Source organism: Peromyscus maniculatus, chromosome 8 (genome assembly GCF_049852395.1).
Source record: "Peromyscus maniculatus bairdii isolate BWxNUB_F1_BW_parent chromosome 8, HU_Pman_BW_mat_3.1, whole genome shotgun sequence".
NCBI classification, from domain to species: Eukaryota; Metazoa; Chordata; class Mammalia; order Rodentia; family Cricetidae; genus Peromyscus; species Peromyscus maniculatus.
In genome coordinates, this window is record NC_134859.1 from 102,076,707 (window position 1) to 102,099,999 (window position 23,293).

Sequence of the window (23,293 nt, forward strand, 5' to 3'; positions counted from 1 at the left end):
TACTTTGTACAAAGTTCTGCTCCACCAATCAAAAGGGGAAACTAGGAACCTAACATGGTGGCACACAGCCTACCCTCCCTGCCCCCCAAAAAAATTTTAAGTGGAGGAAAAAGTCTTCAGAAACAATGGAAGCCCACTCACCCCACCCCTTGTCCGCATACTCAAAGGGTGGGAAAGGCCGCATAAACTAGCTGTGTGTCTCGGGACTCCGGCAGCGTTCTTGCCGGAAGCTCACGGTGGACGATTGAGCTGGACTACGAAGAGAAGTTAGGTTACGTGGAGGAAGAGCTAACCTGCTGAGCCTGAGTGATGGAGTGGGAGGAGTCAGGAGCTAGGTTTCATCTCTTCACTGGGCCCTGCCTGCCTGTCACCTTTGCAGAATGCCAGTCTTTCCTGATGATTTTCTAGGTGATTCCTCCTGTGAGAGCTTCTGGTGTCTCCCGAGGACTCTGGTGGGAAAAGCCTAATGTAGATTTCAGGGAAACTAGTCCTTGGGCACCTGACCCTCTCTCCACCAGGTCCCTCCAGAATATCCAAAGTCCCAGCAAAAGGCACGTTTGTGTCAGCAGCCTCCACCGTCAAACCCAGCCCTAACTAGAGGAATTGGTCACTCCTTTAGCATCCAGGGAGGACTCAACCTCAAATGCCCACTCCCCTCCCTGCATGCTTCTGTAAGCTCCTCAACAGTTCTAATCCTTCCATCAGCCCCTGGGGACAGGGGAGGGGGCAGGGACAGGAAATCTCATCTTAAAGAGACAGGCTGCAGCTTGGGGAATGTAGTGCCCAGTATTTGTGGGAGGTGACCTCTGGGACCTCGCCCACTCTTATTCATCTTGGTCCTGATGAGGATCAAGCCCCCAAGGACACCTTCTGCCTGTCTCACTAGCTCTCTAGCTGTCAGCAACCTTGAACTGAACGTGGGAGAGCCTGAGTGCTGGGAAGCCCCAGAGCTGTGACCTTCCCAGATGGGAAAATTCAGTCTTTATCTTAGGGGAGGAACTTGCTGATATTTGGGAGCAAGCTCTAGGCTCCCAGCCCTCATGAGCCAGGTTTGAACACTCGACTATAACTCCCACTCTCTAGACCTTCCCCCACCCTGTCCCTGGAGATAGTCCCTTCCCCTTTGGCTGTTACTACAGTGTGGGTCAGTTGTTCCAGGACTTTGTGGTGGTGCTGCCCACTATGAAAAGCTTCTGACCCTCTTACCTAAGGGGCTGGTGAAGGCTCCAAGGTGGGTGCCCAACAGTCTCAGGCCTGAGGGCTCCAGAGAGAAGGTAGATCCTTAGAGGGCCTTCCCCCTCATCCAAGGGGTGGGGTCCAAATTGCAGGTAAATGGCTGAATGTCATCAGGTGAATTACTACCAAGGAAAGTGCCGTAAACTATAGAGTGCACTCTCCCCGGGGGAATTAAGATAATGGCGTCATTATAATAATTACTGCAATCACCATGAAATAGAGGTGCTGGGGTTGTGGGAAGCTGTGGGTGGCAGAGTCAGGATGGAGACTCATCCTGCGGCCCAGATGACTTAAAGCTGGGCCCTGCTGGAGTCCAGATCTAGCAGCCAACTGGTCAACTAGGGCTTCTAGGGCTGTCTCCCAAACACAAAGGCCAGGGACTCTCTGCATTCCCCTCTCTTGTCTAGAAACCCCCACCATCCTGAACCCATAGGCCTATGGGAAACCACTCAGTGGAGAAACTGAGGCACAGATAGGTGGCATCACCCCACAGCTGAAAATCAGTGCATCTCAGAGCAAGAACACAGAGCCCACCAGGACTTGGGTCTTGGCCCTGTGTTTTTTCCCTCCCCTTACTTCCCTGAATCTGAGCTGGTGTTCCTCTCAACCGCTCCATACCTGGTCTAGTGCTCTCTCTCTCCCAGAGGCTCTCAACCTGGCCTAGAATCAGAATGGCCTAAAGAGCTAGTTAGGAGGTGGCCGCAGGTCCTGCCCTGCTGGGGCTCTGATTCACCGATTCACTTCACGGCCAGGCAGGCCGAGAATTTGCACTTGTAATGAGCTCCTGGGTGATGCTGCTGGCCTGGGGACCACAACTGGAAAAACACACCCCTGTCTTTTGAAACAGTGACCTTCTAGCTGGTGCTTGTCCTCATCTGGTGGAAGAGCTAAGCTTTCCCCTCATCAGTTCCCAAGAGAAAGCTAAGTCCATCTTGGGGGCATCACACCTCTGTCTTCTTGAACCTCGAGGACTGGGAACCATGTGAGCAAGCACAAAGCTACAGGGAGGCCACTGTTGTGACATGTTCTATCTGTCTGTCTGTTTGTCTGTCTTTCTATGTATCTATCTATCTTCTATCTGTCATCATCTATCTATATCTATCTAATCAGTCTGTCATCTCTTCCCATGAAACAATACCAGAAGGACAAATGGACTTGACAGATGTTTACTGACTTGAGACTTTGTTTCTTTTCTTTCTTTCCCTTCTACAAGGTTCTGCTATGTAGCCCAGGCTATCCTAGAACTCCTGATCCTCCTGCTTCAACCTTCTAAGCAATTAGATTACAGGACTTGGACACCCATCCTGGCCTATTCTCTGATTGTTGTTGTTTTGGTTGGTTGGTTGGTTGGTTGGTTGGTTGGTTGGTTGATTGGTTGGTTTTTTAAGACAGGCCTCTACAGAGCTCTGGATGTCCTGGAACTTGCTGTGTAGACCAAGCATGCGCCACCACACCTGGCTATTCTCTACATTTTTAACTTCTCTATTTCTTCTTGGGTTTTTGTTTGCTTGGGAATTTGTTGTGTGTGGGAGGGACTTATTTGTTTTCTTTTTTGTTTGTTTGTTTTTGAGTCAGGATCACTGATAGCTCAAGCTGGCCTCAAACTCCCTATATAGCCAAGGTTGACCTTAAACTCCAGCCTCTGTCTCCTGAGTGCTGAGACTACGGTGTTCAGTACCACACCCAATTCTTTGGATGCTTCTAATCAAAGCCAGGGCCTCCTGCATCCTAGGCAAGCACTCTACCAACTGAACTACATGCCCAACTTTGCCTTGTCTGTTCTTAAGGTCACCCTTGATGTAACAAACCAAAATGCCAGGCTTGGTGGCATAGGCCTTTAATCCCAGGACTCAGGGGGTTGATGCAGAAGGATCAGGAATTCAAGATCATTGTAGGCTGCATGAGACCCTGTGTCAACACACACACACACACACACACACACACACACACACACACACGTACACAAGTGGGGGATAGAGAGCTTGAAAAAGTCTAAGACAAATTTTGAATTCTCTTTTTTTGTTTTGGGAGACCTTTTTTGTTGTTGTTTTTTAGACAAGGACTTGCCTGTAGTACAGTCTGGCCTTGACTTCAAGGCAATCCTCCTGTCTCAGCCTCCCAAGTGCTGGGGTTCTGCAGGCATGAGCCAGCATGCCCAGTTAGCTGTCTCTGTCTTGCTGTTTCAATCTGTCCCCATCTCCTAAGAGCTCAGTTGACACCAGAAAACGGAAGAAGTGTTGATGCAGAGAGAAACAGAGAGCCATTCTCTCAACTAGAATCAGGAAGTCACAGTGTAGGGAAGACATGAAAAGCCACAAGGTTAATGTCAAGTTCCCATGATTCCCGAGCTCAGAGTGCTCTCCTGGGCTCCATTGCTGTGCCCTCCTCTGCCCCTCTTCTGTGCCCGCAGGCTGTGGGAGCTAAGACTGCTGGGTAAGGATTAGCCAGGCACCCTGGCCTCTTTCAGCTGCTTGTGTATGACAGTGTCAAGGTGGCAAAGCTGGACCCTGGCAGCATAGTCCTTCAGTCCCAGCTCTTCCAGAAGTTGGGGCAGGAGGATCTCAAATTCAAGGTCTAACTGGACTACGTAGCCAGTTCCAGGCTAGCCTGGGCAATTATTGAGACTCTGAAAACAAAATAAAACAGAAACAAAGCCCTTCTCCATCCAGCCGCCCATGTGCTGTCTCTGCTCAGATGGCTGTGGGGCTGTGTCCCCAAGCCTGGTGGCCGCCTGAGTATGACATTTGCAATATAAGCCGCACCTTGCCCCTTGTCTAGGAGCAGACAAGGACAGCCACTGCCATCATCCTTTCGTTTCTGTCTGTATAGACAGATGTTCATCTGGGGTCCACTTAAGGTCAAAGCAAAGGACAGGTGCCTCTATGCCCACCTAGCAGGACAGACATCCTGGGGGTTGGGGGGACATGAGCCCGAGAGAAGACACTCATTTCCTCCTCCTTGTCCCAGGGCCAGGCTGGGAGGAGACAGCATCTGTTCTCTGTTTTCAAGGCCCCATTGTTCTGCCTTGCCTTGCGGTTGGGACACTATGAGCTGATTCTAGCTGAGAGACAAACCCTTTATCTTGTAGGGCGCCTGGGAGCCCTATTGGACTAAAGCACAAGGTGGCAGCCTGGGGCGCTAAGTCTTTGATTTCATAATCCCAAGTGATTCAAACTTTAGGAGAATGTTCAGGGAAGAAAAATGAATCCGTTTGCTTCCCTATTTGGAGTCCAAGTTGAGCCCCACCTCTCTGAAATTCGGGAGACCTGAAATGTTTGAGATTTCAGTCTAGGGGCTTGGGTTTATATTTGGAGTTATTTGTACAGTTTACTGCTAGCGTGCTAAGAAGATTTGGGTTTTCAGATTAGAGAACCCCAGGCTGCGGTGAGGCTTGGATTGGAGAGCCAAAGCTGGGGAAAGCTAGAACAGCAGGGTCAGCCTGCTGTGGGTCTAGGGGTCAGCCTTCCAGCACAATAACAAACCGCTGAGATTGATGAAGAAGGAGGTTTGGACACCTGTAATCCCAGCACTTGGGAGGTGGAGGCAGGAGGATCAGGAGCTCAAAGTCATTCTCAACTTCATAGCAAGTTGGGGTCCAGCCTGGGCTACCTGTCTCAAAAATAAAATGGTTTTTAAAATGAAATTGAGAGACAGGGAAGGAAAGGGGCTTGTTTTGCTTTGGAGCCTTTGATCTGAGAGGCCATGGTAAGCCCATGGGATGGGCAGAGCTGCTCACTTCAGTGTATACAGAAGCAAAGAAAGAATTCCAGTGTCTTTTTTGAGGAAGGGTACTCCCCAATGGCCTGAAGTCCCATCACAGACCTAACCACCTCTTAAACATTCTACCACTTTCCATATCACCATTTGTGGCCACGCCTTTAACATGGATCTTTGGGGAACATTCCAGACCCACGTGATGGCAGTAGGCACAGGACCTCTGTCCTTGGCCACTTCCCTGGGGCAGCAGGCTCATGAGCTCCCAGGGTTTGTCTGTGTAAAACAGCCCTTCAAGCCCAGCTGGCCAATTGCTGCTTCTCCCTGCAGAGACCTTCTCAGTAGCTCTCCCAGGACCAGACCCGAGCCCCTTCCTTACCTCCCTTAGGTGTCTGGAAACACCCAGAAGATGAAGGTAGACCTAGAACAGCACCTGGCCCGGCTCAACGAGATCTTCGCTGCTCGGGGCGACTACATCCAGACCCTGAAGTTCATGCAGCAGATGGCAGGCAACGTTGTCAACCAGCTCTCGGGACTGCCCGTGTGGAGGGAGGTCACCATGCAGCTGACTGAGCTGTCCCACCAGACTGCCTATGTGGAACACTACAGGTGAGGAACCGGGGAGGCAGTGGGAGAGACAAGTAGTGATAGATGCAGACCCAGCCACTCCCCACAGCCTCACTGCGTAGCACCTCAGCAATGCTGTGCTGAGGGGCGCCCCTCACCTCTACATCTATTATGTACTTTTCTCTTTGCTGTCGCTAAATATCTCGACACAAGCAACGGAAGAAAGGAAGAGGAGGGCATTTGGGCTCACAGCTTGAGAGTGTGGTCCATTATGATGGGGATGCCATGGCAGCAGGAAGGGGCCTGAGGCAGCTGGTCCCAGACATCCCCTGTCAGGAAGCTTTGTCCTTATTATTCAGTGGCTCTTCCCACCTGTTTTAGTCAGGGTGACTATTGCTGTGATGAAACTCCATAACCAAAAAGCAACTTGGAGAGGAAAGGGCTTATTCGGTTTATACTTCCCCATCTGTTCATCATCAAAGAAAGTTGGGGCAGGAACTCAAGCAGGGCAGGAACCTGGAGGCAGGAGCTGATGCAGAGGCCATGGAAGGGTGCTGCTTACTGGCTTGCTCCCCATGGCTTGCTCAGCCTGCTTTCTTATAGAACCCAGGACCACCAGGCCAGGAATGGCACCACCCACAATGGGCTGGGCCCTCCCCCATCAATCACTAGTTAAGAAAATGTTCTACAGGACTGCCTACAGCCTGACCTTGTGAAGGCATTTTCTCAATTGAGGTTCCAGCTTGTGTCAAGTAGACATAAAACCAGCCAGCATATTACCTCAATTAATATAATCTAAAAAATCTTGGGCTGTTGAAATAATCTAGCTGGTAAAGACCTCAAGTTTGACAACCTGAGTTCAATTCCAGAACCCCACATGATGGAAAGAGAAAATTGGCTTCTGCAAGTTGTCCTCTGACCTATACATGTACTGTGACATGCATGTGTACACACACACACACACACACACACACAGAGAGTTTAAAAAAAAAAAAACTTTCTCAGATGTGCCCAGAGATTTGTCTCCTAGGTGAGTCTAGGTCCCATCAAGTTGACAATCAAGATTAATGACCACAGCACCTCACTTAGGTATCCACACTCATCTCTGTCTCGTCCAGCCTGTAACATCTCTTTATGTCCATCTGTAACCCCATCCCTGGTGAAGTCACTAAACTCAGTCTTAGACACAGACTGGCTGCCCTCCTCCCGAACACAGGGTCTCAGAAAGGTCACTGTTGAGAGCCAAGGAAGGAGACAGCTGTCTCTGTCCTAGGCTGGCCTTCATCCCAGTGGTAGCATGCACTCATATAATGTGCGTGCATGTGTGACACGCACATCATTGTGCCCAAAGGGTCACTAGTCCAGTATCACAGACACAGGGTGGAACAGATTTGTGGATCTTGCATGACAAGTGTCCCTCACCCAAATGACTTGGCACCTCTTCAAGCTTTGAGGAAGATCAGAGCCTCTGCCCCCACATTGCACAGTGTGCTCATAGTTTTCTGGATTTGTATCTTATTATATCATAAAGCCCCACCCAGCAGGCTGCTGCTGGGCTGAATCCAGAGGAAATGCTCAAAGCCTCCCCCATCAGACTCCCTTTCCCAAAGGGAAGCACTCACCCAGTCCCAAGTTCTATGTGGGACTTCAGGATCCAGGGGGTGCTCCTATCTCCCCCCCCCCAGACCTCGAGTTTCCTTGATGTCAGATATTCTAGATGGAAGGGCTCTTGGTGTTACTCTTCTAAGACATAGGCAAAATGCCTTCCTCCCCAGGGGACCGAAAGGAACTGCCAGCTCTGAGGAGATGATCTGCCACCATATCAGAACCAGTGGAATATCCCTAGGGGGTGTCCTTATTGACATGGCTCCTTTCCTTGAGTGCATCTGGCTGATCCTGTGGGCATTTTAGTAAAGACCATTATGAAATGCGTAAAGATTTTATATATCAAAAGAGGCTTCCTATTCAGATCAGATTAAGGAGCAAGAAGAGTTCAACAGGCCCCTGCAGCTCCCCAATGCTGAGGGTCACTTCCCAACTCTGCTTGTGTTTGTAGCTCACAGGCTTCTTGGGGAGCCTTCCCAGAAAGGCTTTCCAACCGTTGTTATGCCGGCCATCCACTCCCATCGGAGCACTTTACTGGGGAGACATGTCCAGCTCCAGCTCAGAGGAGATAACGTGCAGAGTTACTGCCTGAGGCTGAGATGTGGACACTGGCTTGCAGATACCGGATGTGGTGGGGTGAGGGGTGAATCCAGCAGCATTATTCATCAGGCAAAAGCCAAGTTCATGGTGAGAGCTCCCTCCCCCAGTTCCCAGGGGCTCCTCTGGGAGAACACATCCGCCCAGGAGCTGTTTCTAGGAACGGCTCACACAGGCAGCAGTCGATACAGAAGTTGTGAAAGCACATCTGTGGAGGGGTCAGGAGCCCGTCTGCATGTGGATTTCCTGCAGATGGGAGAGAATACGGAAGGAGCAACCCATCTTTAGGTTGGGAGTGTGGAACCCATGTTTTGGAGGGTTCGGGGGGCGGGGAGGGGGCGGCTATGTCTCTAGAAGGAAGGAGAGTGTAAGGTTTCCATGAAGCTCTGGAAATCTTAGCCACCATGAGTCTTGACCTTCTCATCTGTAGCAGAAGACACTAACACTAGATGGATTCCAAAGTTCCTTTCAACTCTGACCTTAAGAAAATTGGCTCCTTGGTGGCCTCCAGGAAGTGGCAGGCAAGCTCTATACATGTCCCAAAGCCATAGCCCCATTTCTGGGACCCCAGAGACCTGCCCTGGGGTACCTGTTGCACTGTTCAGGGGCCGAGGGTTTCAATTAAGCCCCCTTCTTTTAAGCATCAAACCTCCATTCACAAAGACAGAATCTGATTTGGCTTCTGGGGACCTCCAACTTGCTCCGTCTTCCTCAGAGCCTCTTGTCACTTTCTGTCAGTCATATCGTGTCCTACTTGCACCCTGACATCCAGTCCCCAGCACTACATAACATGTGTGGTGGTCCACGCCGGTAATCCCAGCACCTAGACAGTGAAGGCAGAAGAATCGCAAGTTAAAGATCATCCTTGGCTACATATCGACTTTGTAGCCACCCTGGAATACGTGAAACCCCGACTTTAAAAACAAAAAAATGTGAGGAAAGCGCCATGCCACAGTCTCTAGTTGGTATAGGACAGCTTTCTCCAGAAGCTCAGGGGGAGGTCCAGAAGTTAGATGAGGGCATACTGACCCTCGCTCCATCTGAACTCCCTGATATGATAGTCAGGAGCAAGCCTTCTCACACGGGCATCATGACTCCAAGCTCAGAGTCTGGCACAAATGTTGGTTGAAGAAACCTCTGCGGCGTACTACATTGTGAATCCACACAGGCTAGGTGTGCAAGATGGGAGGCCTCGGCCCAGACAGGCAGGCCTCCAGCAAAGAAGGGGGCTTCTCGGGAGTTCTCTCAGATCTGTGACTGTAATGTCAGGCCTTACCAGATCTGCCCTCTGAAACAAAGCAACCGGGAGCTGCAGAGACAGAGCCATGCAGTCCACAATGGACACTTCTAACTATGTATGTCAAAGTGTATTAAAATTTTGACTGGGGGACAGGGCTGTACTCAATGGCAGAACTCTGGTTAGCATGTATGAGGCCCTGGACTTGCTCCCCAGTGTCATAAAAATGGTGATATTGAGTAAACTGAGACATTCATATCCTTCGTGGGAGTAGGCTGAGATTGCTGTATAGCCCAGGCTAGCCTGGAACTCACAAGAACTGGAATTCCAGGGGTCTGCCACCACACTTGGCCTCTTTTTCTCCCTTACATAATTCACATCTCAGGTTCTCAGCAGGCATCTGTGGCGGATAGCGTGGACAATAGAGATGTAGACTGTTTCCACCTTGATGGAAAGTTCTAGCGCCCAGTACTGGTGTAGGTATTCCACCAGATGGTTAAGATGAAAGGTAGGAGAGTTCCAGGTGCAGCTCCTTGAGCCCCTGAGGGCCCGCAGCCTCTGGATCGCGCTCCTGTGTCCCACACTCCCGCTGGCGTGGGTTGCTGTTCTGGCCTCCCAAGGGCAGCAGGTGTGTGTGTGTGTATGGGGGGATCTGCTCTGCCAATCCTCATCTTCTCTTTGCCTCCACCCAGGTGGCTCTCCTACCTCCTTCTTTTCATCCTGGACCTGGTCATCTGCCTTGTCACCTGCTTGGGACTGGCCAGACGCTCTAAGTGTCTTCTAGCCTCGTGAGTAGCCCTGTTTATGGTCCTAAAGCCAAGAGTTGAACTAGGAGCCACCTCTAGAAGGAAGCGAAGGCCTAGCCAGGCCCTGCGAATGGTGGTAGCCAGGATACCCCTCCTCAGCACCCAGCTCCCTTGCAGGCAGGAGCTCCTTGTGTGTCCAATGTCCCACACTCCAGCTGTCTCTGTGCTGGGATCCACAGCCCTCTCCTAGCTGTTAGCAGAGGTGGGGGGGGGAGTAGTCAGTGCATGGCAGAGGTGGGGTGGGGTGGGGGGTCAGTGCATTGCAGAGGTGGGGTAGGGTAGGGGGTCAGTGCATGACCGCTCTGGCTGGGAGGAAGGATGCTGAATTCAGGTAGGATGACTGCTCTCCAAATGACCTCCTGCTGTCCACCCTTCGGAGACCCCAGAGTGTCTGCCTCTCTCCTAGCATGCTGTGCTGTGGAGTACTGACCCTGATCCTCAGCTGGGCTTCCCTGGCTGCTGACACCGCCGCGGCAGTGGTGAGTGGAGGAGATGGGGGGTGGCTGGTCTAACCAAGGCAGTCCGTCTGTCCTGCCCTGTTCAAAGACCCCGACAGGCCAGCTTCGGGCTCAGCCCCTTACCTACCATCCCAGAGGCTTAGAACTAAAGAGGCTTGGATCGCTTTGGCCTGGCTCAGAGACAGGGAGGGGTTTGTCCAAAGTTACAGGGCTTGGGGGACAGAGCCAAGCCAAGACACACTGCTTGTTTGGGCATGCAGAGAATGAGTGGGTGGCCAGGTAGCTTCCGTGTGAGTGTGAAGAGCTAACCTGGTGGAAGCTGGGTGGGTTCCTCTACCACCCTCCAGACACCAGGTACGTAGAAGGTGGCATCTCCTACCTTCTGTCCCTGCAGTCCCGTTGCCCTTACACTCACACGTGCTCTGAAATGCACACGTGTGTGCTTCTGAATGTGATGTCTCAAATGTCATGGGAAAGTGAGGGGCTTCCTGTATGAGGATATATTTTAAAAAATCATTGATCTTGGAGCTGAGCTGCCTGAGCGCTCACTCATTCAGTGGGGTCAGGGGGGGTGCGGGGGGGGGGGAAGAGGGGGGAGAGGGGGGTCTGCTGTGTTCCTTGGGCTGTAAACTCAGGGGGCATGATGTTCCGTGTTGACAGTCACTCAGTGGAAGATGAACTTGTAGGCGGATCATCATCGTGACGTGGTGTGAATCACTAGTTATAGGTGCTGGCTCTCTGTGTGTATGTGGCCGTGTGCCTGTGCGAACATGCATGCACATGGGCACCACTGCCACGTGCTGGGGAAGATGCACTGTACTAGGAGGTTTCAAGGGACCACTCTGATTTGAGGGCTGTAAGCCGACCCTGCAGTCTGCTCCTGCTCCTCCTTACCCACATCACACCTTGCCTGGTGTCCCTGGCTAGGAGCTCTGGTCCTGGGCACTTTGTCCGTCATACCCACAGGGTAAACGGCCCCTGGTGCCACCTGGCTCTGCCACTTTTGATAGAGGCTGATTCAGAAGTACTAATGAACCAGTGCTGGTGACCCAAGCCTATGGCCCCAGCTACTCTGGAGACTGAGGCAGGAGGATTGCAAATCAAAGGCCTGTGTGAGCTACAGAATGAATTTAAGTCCAGCCTGAGCAACTTAGTAAGGCCTGTCTTTAAAAGGGGCTGGGAGGCTGTGGGGCTGGAGAGACAGCTAAAAGCACCTTCTGCTCCTGAGAGGACCCAGGTTCCATTCCCAGCACCCACGGGATGACTTGCAACATCAATAACTCCAATTCCAGAGGATTCTATGCGCTCTTCTGACCTCTGGACAGGACAGCAGACATACACACTACACACACACACACACACACACACACACACACACACACACACACACAACTCATACACATAAAATAAATCTAAGTGGGGGAGGGTAACCCTGGAAACAGCCCAGAGGCAGAACCTTTGCCTAGTAAGAAGCTGCAGGTTTGAGCTCTGGTACTGTAAAAGGCGATAGGGAGGGCTGGGGACGCTCAGTTAGTGAGGTGCTTGCTGACACAGACCACACCCTGGGTTCTATCCTCAGCACTGCATCAGCTGGCCATGATAGTGCCCATTTGTTATCCCAGCACTTGAGGCCGGTTAAGGGCTGGAGGTTTGTAAGTTTAGGACAGTTTGGGTTACGTGAGATCCTACCTCGAAACCAACAAAAACACAAGGAAGTGTTGGTATTTCTCATCTCCCCGTTCTGTGCTGTGACCACACACCAAGCAAGGACTGATGCCAAAAAGACAGTGCTGGAGCCCAGGCTGTGCTCAGGCATCCTGGTGGCCTTTGGAGCTGGGAGCTTGTAAACAGTGTGGGGAGGGGCTCCGCTGCCCGGAGTGATGGGCACAGCTGCCTGGCTGGCAGCCTCTTCTCCAGAGACAAGTGCAGGCGCAGGGAAGCTTTCCGTGCCGAGCCTATGGGGCTGGGTCCCACTTCGGACAGCCTCTGCCTTTTGAAGAAGAAATGGCATCCAGCTTGCAACCGTGAGCTGCCCTTGGGAGCTGGCTCCCTCCCAGCAGGGGCTTCTCCTATCAGGCATCTTGCCGTTCAAGGAACCCACGGGCTGTTTCATCTGCAGCCGGGTGCCACGGAATGCCAGGGAGCTGGGAGCCGTGCCATTTCCCTAATTCCTTTCCTAAGGCCCTTGTGCAGGAGAGGCGGGTGTGAGGGCGCTGAATGGGTCTTTGACAGAGCTGAGGCCGCTGTGGCATTTTAATAGGAAAAGGGGTAAAGAGGAGCTGTGGAGGGTGGGGGAAGGCCACCAGCTGTCAAGGGGTCATTGTGCAGAGCTTTTGTGTTCCTGCACTGCCACCCTGCCCTCTGGGGCCTATTTTGAGGGCAGTGGGGCTAGATTCACACCATCACCCTTCCCCCAACCTGTCCAACAGGCAGGGCATCCATAGGACAGAGTATGGACACGGACTATTCCGGGCCATGCTGAGTGGAGGGGAGGCTGGAACGGGGGAACCAAGCTCAGAGCCTCCAGACCTGCGGCCCTAGGCCCTCGTTGCTGGCCCTCCTGGCCACCCCGATGTCGTCAGTAAGAGCCACAGAGAAACTTGAGGTGCCAGGGCTCTTGGGGCAGAGGAGAGGCAGGGCCAAGAAGGAAGAGATCAGGAGTTGGTGAGGAGTCTCCACACTGCTCTGGCTGCAGGAGGGGGGACAGAACACTCCCAGAGCACGCAGGCCTGAGGGGCAGCGGGCCCACCTCCAGGGTCAGAGGCAGGAGCGTAGCTGCTAGAGCCCCCAGCCTTAGCCATGGCATCCCTTCACCCCTTCCCAGCAGAACCTCCTGAAAGTTACTGAAGTTCTCCATGCCTCAGTTTTCTCCTGTGTAAAATGGGGAGAATGATAGTACCCGGTGCCTCAGATGGTACACAGTGACATCTGTGTAGTTCAATGTGTAGTAGCCATCTTGGCTTCTAACACAGTTCTCACCATGTGCGGGGCACAGGGATGACCCCTTCAGATAATCGGGAACTTCCTACAGGCTCAACCGTCACCTGGGCTAGCTCACCTGAGCTAGCCTCTGGCAGCTTCTCCCACCCATCCTACTTGCACTGGTCACCCTTCATCCTATTTCCCATTGAATGAATAATGTATGGACTCATAATGCATAGACACATGTATGCCTATGCACACACATGCTGCACACACACACTATCACCTTCATTGATAGATTTGGCCTCTCACAGTAAGCCATGTACCCCCACGATATCTTAACCCACTTTCCCAGGAGATGTGGGTTAAAGCTCAGGCCTGGCCGAAGCAGAGAAGGAAGAGAAGCCTCAGCATTGGTAAAGCCTCATAAATGGGTTCCTAGTTCCCCCTCTTTGGATCCTAGGCTTCTTGAGGTGTGACTCAAAGACAATGACCTTACTCTGTTTACCAAGGCTTCTCTCCAGCAACCCCAGCCTGGCTCCCCATCTCTGCTATTCCAGCCAAGGGGTGTGGGCACACACCGGGGCTGCTGGTGCTGCAGCTCTAACTGATAATAATAGGCTTGCTGATTTATTATGTATGTTAGCGGTTTGTATATAAAACCGTCCTCTGCAGTCCTGAGTGCATGTGGGTGATTGCACATGTTGGGAGGAGGGTGGTCGTGTTTGTGTGAGGAAGGAGATGAATGTCAGGGTGCTCTGGAGAGGTTTTGAATCTAGAGGAGCCTATTGATCCCCAACGCTCCCCCACACACACATTTTTTTTTCTCTTGGACACAAACCCATGCCCCTGACAAGTGCTAGTCCTAAAGCCATGCCTACGTCTAGGAAGAGCTCAAAACCTGTGTATTGATTCAGTGGGTGAGGGGTGATGCTGCAATGGACAGAGTGCCCCTCATGTCGCAGAACCACCTGAAGGAGCTCCATGCTCAGGGATCATGCATCAGAGAAGTGGGTAGCCTCTTAGGATGGGGCATCAGAGCCAGAGTTTGCCCTGGCCGCTCTGAAAGGCGGAGTGCCCCTTTTCTCCAGTTCTCCACGGCACCCTGTATCAGCTCTAGGCTCAGAGCATGGCACCCCCTGCCACTCCTCCTTCATGCAGCCACACTGGCCTTAGTGGTACTCAGGCAGGCCATGCTCCAACTTCAACCCTGTTCCACTGACTCCCTGCCCCTGGTCTCAGCAATGGAAACCTGGCCCCACAGGCCCCAAGATGAACTTCTTCCTAGTCTCACCCTTCAGATGGCAAGTCGGAGCCAGGCATGGTGGTGCACACCTTTAATCCCAGTACTCAGAAGGCAGAGGGCAAGCCAAGCTCTGTGAGTTCAAGGTCAGACTGATCTACATAGTGAACTCCAGGATAAATAGAGCTACATCATTAGATTCTGTTTTGTTTTGTTTTAAAAAAGAAAAGAAAAAAGAAAAGCAAGTTGGGGACCTTCCATAGGTTGACCAATGGAGTGTGCAGCTTGGCAATGGCAAGAATACATTGAGAAGAGCAGATAAGCCCGAGAGCAAAGGAAAACCACCCCTGACTTGCACCTGCAGCTGCCCCTGGGTTAATAGTCATATGTGGGGTGAACGGTGTCATCGTGTCCACACAGTAGGTGAGACTACTCAGACACAAAAGGAACAACTTGTCCAAGGTGACAGGTAGGAAAGGACAGAGCCAGGATTCAAACCCGATAATCTGGCACCCAGCCTCTTTTCTACCCTGGACTGAGCTAGAGATCAAGTGACCAGGGCAACAGGAGCCAGGCTCACTCCTGCCGGTGCCCAAGGGTCTGACCTTCCTCTACCCACTCCTATCTCCATGACTCAGAGCGCCAGTGACTTCTGCATGGCTCCTGACATCTACATCTTAAACAACACCCGGAACCAGATCAGCTCAGGTAATGTCCTCTGGGGCCTGTGTCCTTACCATATTCCCCAAGCTCAGGCTAAGCCTATACGCTCCAACTACCTACACTTTACCTCTTCCTGTAGTCACCAAGCGTCTCCCTACCCCGGACTTAGGTTTCTCTAGACCACTGGGCCGCCTTCTGGAAAACTGCCTTCTTTGGGAGCTCGAGGAAAGAAGGGAGGGGGCTGGACCACTGTGCGGGCAGAGGGCCTGGTTTCCTGTGAGCTTCCTGACACTGATGCTGTTGCTTTGCAGAGGTGACCCGCTACTACCTGCATTGCAGTCAGAGCCTAAGCAGCCCCTTCCAGCAGGTACAGCCACCCTAGCACACCTCCACCCTTCCCACAGTCCCTCATCACCTCCCTCTCTCTGGACCCTGAGCCCCACCACATACCAGGATGGTGGACAGCTGGGCATTGCTTCACTGTGGCCCCTCTCTCAGGCATCCTCTGAAGGGGGCTTCACTCTTGGTTATTGCATTCTATACCTCCCTCCTATGCTCACAAGTGTTCACCTCCCTGGAGAGCTACATCCCACAGCATCCCAAGGTTCTGCTTTTCTCACAAGCCCCATGACAATTCCCATGTCATATGAGGACCACATCTGAGTAGTGAGAAGCAAGAGGACTGTGGAGCTCTTAAAATGCCCGAGGGATGTAGTGAAAGACATCTTATGGGGGAGGAGCATAATCGTGCCGTAGTGGTTGGGTTGACCAGATGGCTCGGGATCTGAATGCTAGGGAACAGTTTTCTTCTATGAGTTAAGGTCTGGTGTTCCCACACCAATGGAATCCAGTTCCTTGTGCCTGTCCCCTGAATTCAGAGTCCAAGAAGCCCTTCACAGTGGGTACAACCTGCCCTTCCTATACCTTTGCCTGATGGTGGTGTGGCTAGCGGGGGACAAGCCTGCTGGTAGCTGTGGGACTTGTGGGGAATGGATTCTCATGGGAGGCTGTGGTCTCTCCACCCAGTCATTGACCATCTTCCAGCGCTCACTGACCACCATGCAGATCCAAGTTGTAGGCCTGCTGCAGTTTGCTGTACCCCTCTTTCCTACAGCAGAGGTAAGGGGGCTGCTGCTTACCGCAGCTGTGTTGGGAGGAGGAGAGCCCTAGTTGAACCCCACCCCCATCCACCCTTTCCTCTGCCACACTCCGACCTGTACCCAGCCAGGTTTGGGTGAGCTTTCTGCCAGCTGTGCATGCCCCGCTCCCCGCGGCTCGGTCCTTTCCTCTTATCAAAAGGCCTCTTTGCACAGCTGCTGTTTGTAATCTTGTATGCACGCCCTCCCCATTTGCTCACTCTGCCTCCTCTTTTCCTCCTCCTACTTCAGAAAGACCTTCTTGGCATCCAGATTCTGCTAAACTCTTCTGAGACCAGCCTGCACCAGCTGACTGCCATGCTGGATTGCAGAGGTCTGCACAAGGTACTAGGTGGCTGACTGTGGAGGGTGTAGGGTACACCATCAGGGCACACTTTGCCGAGGGCTGCACAAGGTACTAGGTGGCTGACTGTGGAGGGTGGAGGGTACACCAGCAGGGCACATGTTCCTAGAGAGAAGCCAGCAAAGACCTAGGAAAAAGAGCCCCTGGGCTCCCTTCAGGCCCAGGAATGAGGTTGAAGCCAAGTAGTGAGAAGTGGAAGGAGGTGCCTGGCTTCTTGATTCTCTCTGACAGATGCAGGGGAGTACCCCAGAACTTAGGATAAGAACCAAGGAAGGCTGGGCAAGTTAGTTTTAGAGCATTGGAAGACCCTGACCTAAATGATAAATATATAGTTACCCACTGACTGACCTAAAGAGTTACCCATTGCCTAGACTCCTAGCCATCTGGTCAACCCATCCATCTCCTTGTCTTGCAAGTCAGTGTTTCAATCTCATTGCCAGGATACAATGTACCAGACATGCTGGTGCATGTTTGTAGTCCCAGTACTTAGAGGCTGAGGCAGGAGGATCATGAATTTAAGACCACCTGGACTATATAGTGAAGCTCTATCTCAGAGAGAAAGAGAGAGAGGGAAAGCCAGACATGATGCCACATCTTTTTAATACCCAGCACTTGGGAAGCAGAGGCAGGTGGATCTCTGTGAGTTCCAGGTCATCTAGGGCTACATAGTGAGATCCTGTCTAAAAAACAAAAACAAACAAACAAACAAAAAAAGACCCAAAAACCTAACCTCATATACATACAATAATGCAAGGGACACTGGGGGTACATGAGCACCTCATCCCCAAGCAGTGAGCCAATGTATGTCAACATCTTCCACAACCATATAGATTTAGAATAAACACATGTGCTACAGCCCATGTATGCCCACACTCACACACACACACACACACACACACACATTGTATACACTTAGACATAAAATAATAAACTTTTTTTTAAATGAAAGAGTTATGGGTGTAACCTGTTTCCAGTTCCACAACTAGCTACCACCTCATATGTTTGGTTTGAAGTCAGCCTCCGGTACAGTAGGAGGTCAGCAAATCTTTGTAGAGCAGTCTGTCCCAAGGAGTTGTCAGGTGTCTCTAGAGTGGGGACCCTAAAAGGCAGCCAACTGTGCTTTGGGTGGGGAGCAACCAGAAGATGGTAGGCAAAGGCAGGAAGAAGAGGGGCTTCCATGGAAGGGCTCAGATGCCAGGCTTTGCCACTTATCCCTCTGCAGTGACATGTCCCTATTTCCCCAGGACTACCTGGATGCCCTCACTGGAATCTGCTACGATGGCATTGAGGGCCTGCTGTTCCTTGGTCTCTTCTCCATCCTGGCAGCCCTGGCTTTCTCCACCCTGACCTGTGCAGGGCCTCGGGCATGGAAATACTTCATCAACAGGTATCATCCCAGAAAGGAGGTGGCCCCGTGAAGTATGGAGGTTTTCTGCGGGGGGGGGGGGGGCACCAATGAGCTGGTCACCCAAGACAAAGGAAGACAGCAGAAGGTCCATCATTCAGCCCAGCAGGCTGGCTGGATTTCTCCAGGGTTAAAATAGGTCCCTGCAAAAGCAACCCTCCTGACGCTGTCCAGTATCCCTTGCTCTTCTTCCTAGTCAAGACTTTGCAAGGTGACATGATGAGAGAGAGGCCCCAGAAAATGGCAGGGAGGGTCAAAGATATTACTGTTAAGATGGAACTTACAGGCTCCTTATGGAGAGAGACAGAGATTAGATTTCAGGACCTCATGGATGGACAAGGTAGAGTGAGTGGACCCCCTCCCCACCACCATGTATGCAGCCAGTATGGTGCACTGCCTGGAAGAGGTAGCTATGGAATTGGGGTCAGGTGGAGTAAGTTGTACCTCTGAGAACCATGCTTTTGTAGATGCTGAAGAAGATGCATATGGCCTGAGAGTGTCCTAGGAAGAGAGGTTGAGGAACATAATAGGACTCCATGACCTTTTGCCTCACCCCTCATCGCTGGCCAACTTCTACATCTTGTTCTAGGGACAGAGACTATGATGACATTGACGACGATGACCCTTTCAACCCCCAAGCTCGGCGCATCGCAGCCCACAACCCAATGAGAGGGCAACTGCACAGTTTCTGCAGCTACAGCAGCGGCCTTGGCAGCCAGTGCAGCCTTCAGCCTCCCGCCCAGACCATCTCCAATGCCCCTGTCTCCGAGTACATGTACGCACAGTAGCGTTCCTCACCCCCCCACCCCCCGGGTCTCCCATGCCCAGGCTGGGCAGCGTAGCCCTCCCAGCCCTGGAGTGAGGTTGGGTTTATAGACAGAGTGTTTGGTCCCCCAAAACACAGGCAGGATGGAAGGCATCAGAGGTCACGGGTTGCCCAATAGGAGCATCTAGTCACCCTCCACAGCCATGTATGCTGGAGAAAAGCGCACTACAGGTGTCAAGTCGAGGACTTTTGTCCCAAGCCCCCAGGGCAGTCCCAGGCCCGAGAAGCTGCACTTCTCCAAGCCATGGTGCTCCTGGCATCTGTCCCTTGTTAGCAGCCTCTTCCCTGGTTCCCCTGGAGTGGTGGTTCTCAATCTGTGGAATGTCAGATATCCTGCATATCAGATATTTACATTACAATTCATAGCAGTAGCAAAATCACAGTTATGAAGTAGCAATGAAGTAATTTTACTGTTGGGGGGTCACCACAACATCAGGAACTATATTACAGGGTCGCAGCATTAGGAAGGTTGAGGACCACTGCTCTCGAGTGTTCTTTCCTTTTATTTACCTTTTTTATTTTTGAGGCAGTGTCATACAGCAGCTTAAGCTGTGCTCCCTCTCCCTGGAGTACTGGGATTACAGGTGTGAGCCACCACACTCCCCTCTACCTCCTGGCCCACCCACAACCCTCCATCATATCTACTTCCACCTGCCGCCACCACCACCCTCGCCTCCCATGAGCACAAGTTCCTGCACACACACCCGATCTCGCCTCTCTTCCCGCAGGAACCAGGCCATACTCTTCGGTGGGAACCCACGATACGAGAACGTGCCACTCATCGGGAGAGGTTCCCCTCCACCCACAGTAAGTATTCCTTCTGTGGCAAAGTCACTGCCCTGGTCCCTGTCAGGGACATAATCAAAGATAAAACCTGTCAACCCAGTTTGTGATCCCCACAGAGATAGAAAAGAAGGCAACAGCTTTTCTATCAAACAGGCATTAAAGCAGACTGCCACACATGTCATGGGCCATCAGCTGCCCAGACCATAAAGACACAAGGCAATCTCACCCTGTTAGATGGCCTCCTGGGTATGGCCCATTGCACAACTGTCCTCAAGATAAATGGCCTCTGTCTTCAGTCAAGAGGACCAGCGACAGCATTTGTTACACTGGCCTATCGTAAATCCACCTGGTAGTTAGGGTAGCCATGCTTGGTTGGTCATTGTTTTTACTCAGAGGGAAAAGCAAATTTCTCATATCACATGACAGTCAGGGAGCTCCAACTTGGAGCTAGGCACCCAAGCTGTCACTGGGGAGGGGTGTCTTCTGTGATAATGGCCTTTACACAGCCCTCAAGAAACTGCTCCTAGGGCTAGGATCAGTTTGATAGAGTCCCTGCCTAGCATGCATGAAGTCTTCGGTTCAAATCCAGCACCTTGTAAAACTAGGTGTGATGGTTCAAGAAGTTCAAGCTCACACAGAACAAGTTCAAGACCATCCTGAAATGTAGGAGATCCTACTTCCAAAACAAAAACAAAAACAAAAAAAAAAACATTATTCTTGCATTGTAAGACCAGAAGGAAATTGTTTCTGCTTTTATTTATTTGTTTATTTACTTGTTTACTTACTTTGTTTATTTACTTACATATTTATTTATTTGATGTGCTTGGGCTTTTGCATATGTCTGTGCCCCGTGTACATGCCTAGTACCTGTGGGGGCCAGGAGAGTCCATCAGATCCCCAGAGGCTGGAGTCACAGGTGGTATTAAAACACCATGTGGGTGCTGAGAATTGAACCTGGGTCCTCTGGAAGAGCAGCCAGTGCTCCTAACCACTGAGCCATCTCTCCAGCCCCTCTTCCACCTTTTAAAAAGGTTAAAGCTGAGTTAAGTCAGTGGTAGAGCACTTGCTTAGTATGTCAGGTGCCCTGGGTTTGATCCCGAGGAGAAGAGTCACTTACAGTATTTTTCCTAAAAAAGATAAATGCAGGAGGAAAAGAGGGTCTCTTTCCTGTCCATCTTTCTGTCTTTCCTGTCTGTCCTAGTTTTGCTTCCTACTGCTGTGATAAACACCATGAACCAAAGGCAACTGGAAAGGAAAGGGTTATTCGGCTTACATGTCCTCATCCTAGTCCATCATTGAGGGAACTCACGCAGGAGCTGATGAAGAGGCCATGGAGGAACTCTGCTCCCAGGCTTGCCCCTCATGGCTTGCTCAGCTGCTTTCTTATAGAACCCAGGACCACCTGCCCTGAAGTGGGGCCACAGTCAGTAGGCTGAGCCCTCAGGTGGCACTTGCCAATCAACCAAATGCCCCCCCAGACGTGTCCACAGGCCAGTCGGATGGAGGCATTTTCTCAGCTGAGCTTCCCTCTTTTCAGATGACTCCAGCGTGAGTCAAATTGACAGAAAAGTAACAGGCACACTTCCCCTTCCTTTCCGGTCTCACAGTGGTTGAAGATGACCTTGAACTCCTGATCCTCCTGCCTCCACCTCCCAGGTGCTGAGACTAGAGCCCTGTTCTACCGTCTTCTCCTTTCCTTTTTGGACCAGGGAGAGTTTAAGAGATTCCTTGAGGCTTTGGTCTAGGGTGGAGCCAGGGCCTCTCGAGTAAGTGGTCCGTTGTTGCTAAGCCCCTGAGCTGCAGCCCCAGCCCATTTCTTCATAGTTTGTGTTTCCCTTACTCCTGGGGCCTGACTGTAGTCGGTCAGAGTGGTGATGCGGTGGCCTACCCAGGACAACTGCTGCCAGTCACCCCAGCAAACACTCGGACGCCCCCAGAGCCGTGCCCACATGAGGTCTGTGCCTCTCGCCTTCTCTACCACTTCCAACCAAGAAGCAGTACCAGGGTGGGGGCCCAGGATGTGCTGGGTAAATGGGCAAGTGGAGAAAACACTATGCTGTCTATTCCCAGAGTAGCATCCACGGAGCCCTGGATTATTGCTACGGCAGAGAGCTGCAGGTGGGAACCGTGTGGACTCTGGTGCCCAGGTGCCTGGTTCAAATCCCAGCTGCTATCTTATGGCCTCTGTCACCTGGGGCATGGCCTCTGCCTCTCTGTACCTCGGTTCTCCTGTGTGTAGAATAGGGATGCTGATGGCACATGCCTGGGCATAGGGGGATGGGTCATTGTAAAAGTGATAGTAAATGCCATAGGACAGCAGGCTGGATTTTTTTTTTTAAACTTCTCCATAGAGGTGTGGCATTTATAAGAAAAGGCCTAGGATGCTGGGCGGTGGTAGCACACGCCTTTAATCCCAGCAGAGCCAGGCGGATCTCTCTCTGTGAGTTTGAGGCCAGCCTGGTCTACAGAGTGAGATCCAGGACAGGCACCAAAACTACACAGGGAAACCCTGTCTTGAAAAACCAAAGAGAAAAAAGAAAATAAAAAGAAAGAAAAGGCCTGGGCAGAAGTCCCTGAGGAGAGTGGTAGACTTCTTGTCCAGAGTCTCCCCCATGGAGGCATTCCACCTGCCCATCCAGGTAGTTTCAGGGGGACCATGGACTGATAAGGTAGAAGTACTGAATACCAGGGACCAGTGAAGTGGACCTCGGCCCTGGGAAGCCAGGGAGTGCACAGATGGGCAGTTAGCAGCACTCCCGGCCTGCCCCGGGCAAAGCCCGCCACAACAAATCCTGCTTTTCCTTCCCATAACTCCACTTCTGTGTTTCCCCCTGAAAACCTTACTTACTTTCTTCATTACTGTAATTTTATTTGTGTGTGCGTGTGTGTGTGTGTGTGCACGCACGCGCTCAGGGAGGACAGAAGAAGGAGTCGTATCCCTTGGAACTGGAGTTACAAACTCCCTGAGATTGATGCTGGGAAATTGAACTCCAGTCCTCTAGAAGAGCAGCAGGTGCTCTTAATCTCTGAGCCATCTCTCCAGCCTCCTCCTCCTCCTCCTCCTCCTCATTATTATTATTATTATTATTATTATTATTATTATTATTATTATTATTATTATTTTAAGCAGGGTCTCATGTAGCCGAGGCTGACCACTTAACTCATGGCTCCCTATGTAGCCCAGGCTGACCTCTTAACTCATGGCTCCCTGTGTAGCTGAGACTGATCTTGCCCTTCTGATGCTCCCTACCCCCAAGTGTGGGCTTCACAGACATGCCACTCCCATGTAGTAGTGACTTAGAGGCACCTTTAAAATCCCGCCCTGCCTTCTGCTAGTCAGCTTTCTAGATCTTTCTATCTCCTTCCAGCTGCCAGGCCCCAGGGACACAGACTGACTTTATTATTAATCTAAGCCAAACATGATTTGGGAAAATCTGCCACTGTGAAAAAGGAATTAATCACTATACTGTGATGGTGAATAAAAGTGATTTTTAGGTTACCTTCTGTTTGAGACAGTCAGGCCACTCTCCATGTCCTTAGCTGAGGTAAACAATAGCTGACCTTATTTACAAGGCTGGAGGACAAGACAGCCCTCACGGCCTTGGCAAAGGTGATTACCAGCTGCCCCATCTCAGCCAGCTCCGGGGGAAGATTCCCACCCTCTGCCCCTGCTAGGGACTTCTAGAGACGGGTACTGATGCTGTTGACCATGTAAACAGGCAGGATGA

The 23,293-nt window shown here is 51.5% G+C and overlaps 1 protein-coding gene across 2 annotated transcripts in view; it reads left to right on the forward strand.

Annotated features, from left to right (window-relative positions):
* The window catches only part of Ttyh2 (tweety family member 2), a 44,681-nt gene that overhangs the window by 16,128 nt on the left and 5,260 nt on the right, over positions 1 to 23,293 (forward strand). For both annotated transcript variants that reach the window (XM_006970435.4, XM_076543674.1), the window contains 10 exons: positions 5,339 to 5,559; positions 9,649 to 9,744; positions 10,169 to 10,241; positions 15,024 to 15,093; positions 15,360 to 15,415; positions 16,075 to 16,167; positions 16,437 to 16,529; positions 17,793 to 17,935; positions 18,543 to 18,728; positions 19,508 to 19,586. In XM_006970435.4, the coding sequence (XP_006970497.1) occupies positions 5,339 to 5,559; positions 9,649 to 9,744; positions 10,169 to 10,241; positions 15,024 to 15,093; positions 15,360 to 15,415; positions 16,075 to 16,167; positions 16,437 to 16,529; positions 17,793 to 17,935; positions 18,543 to 18,728; positions 19,508 to 19,586 (1,110 nt within the window). The remainder of the gene's footprint in view (positions 1 to 5,338; positions 5,560 to 9,648; positions 9,745 to 10,168; positions 10,242 to 15,023; positions 15,094 to 15,359; positions 15,416 to 16,074; positions 16,168 to 16,436; positions 16,530 to 17,792; positions 17,936 to 18,542; positions 18,729 to 19,507; positions 19,587 to 23,293) is intronic.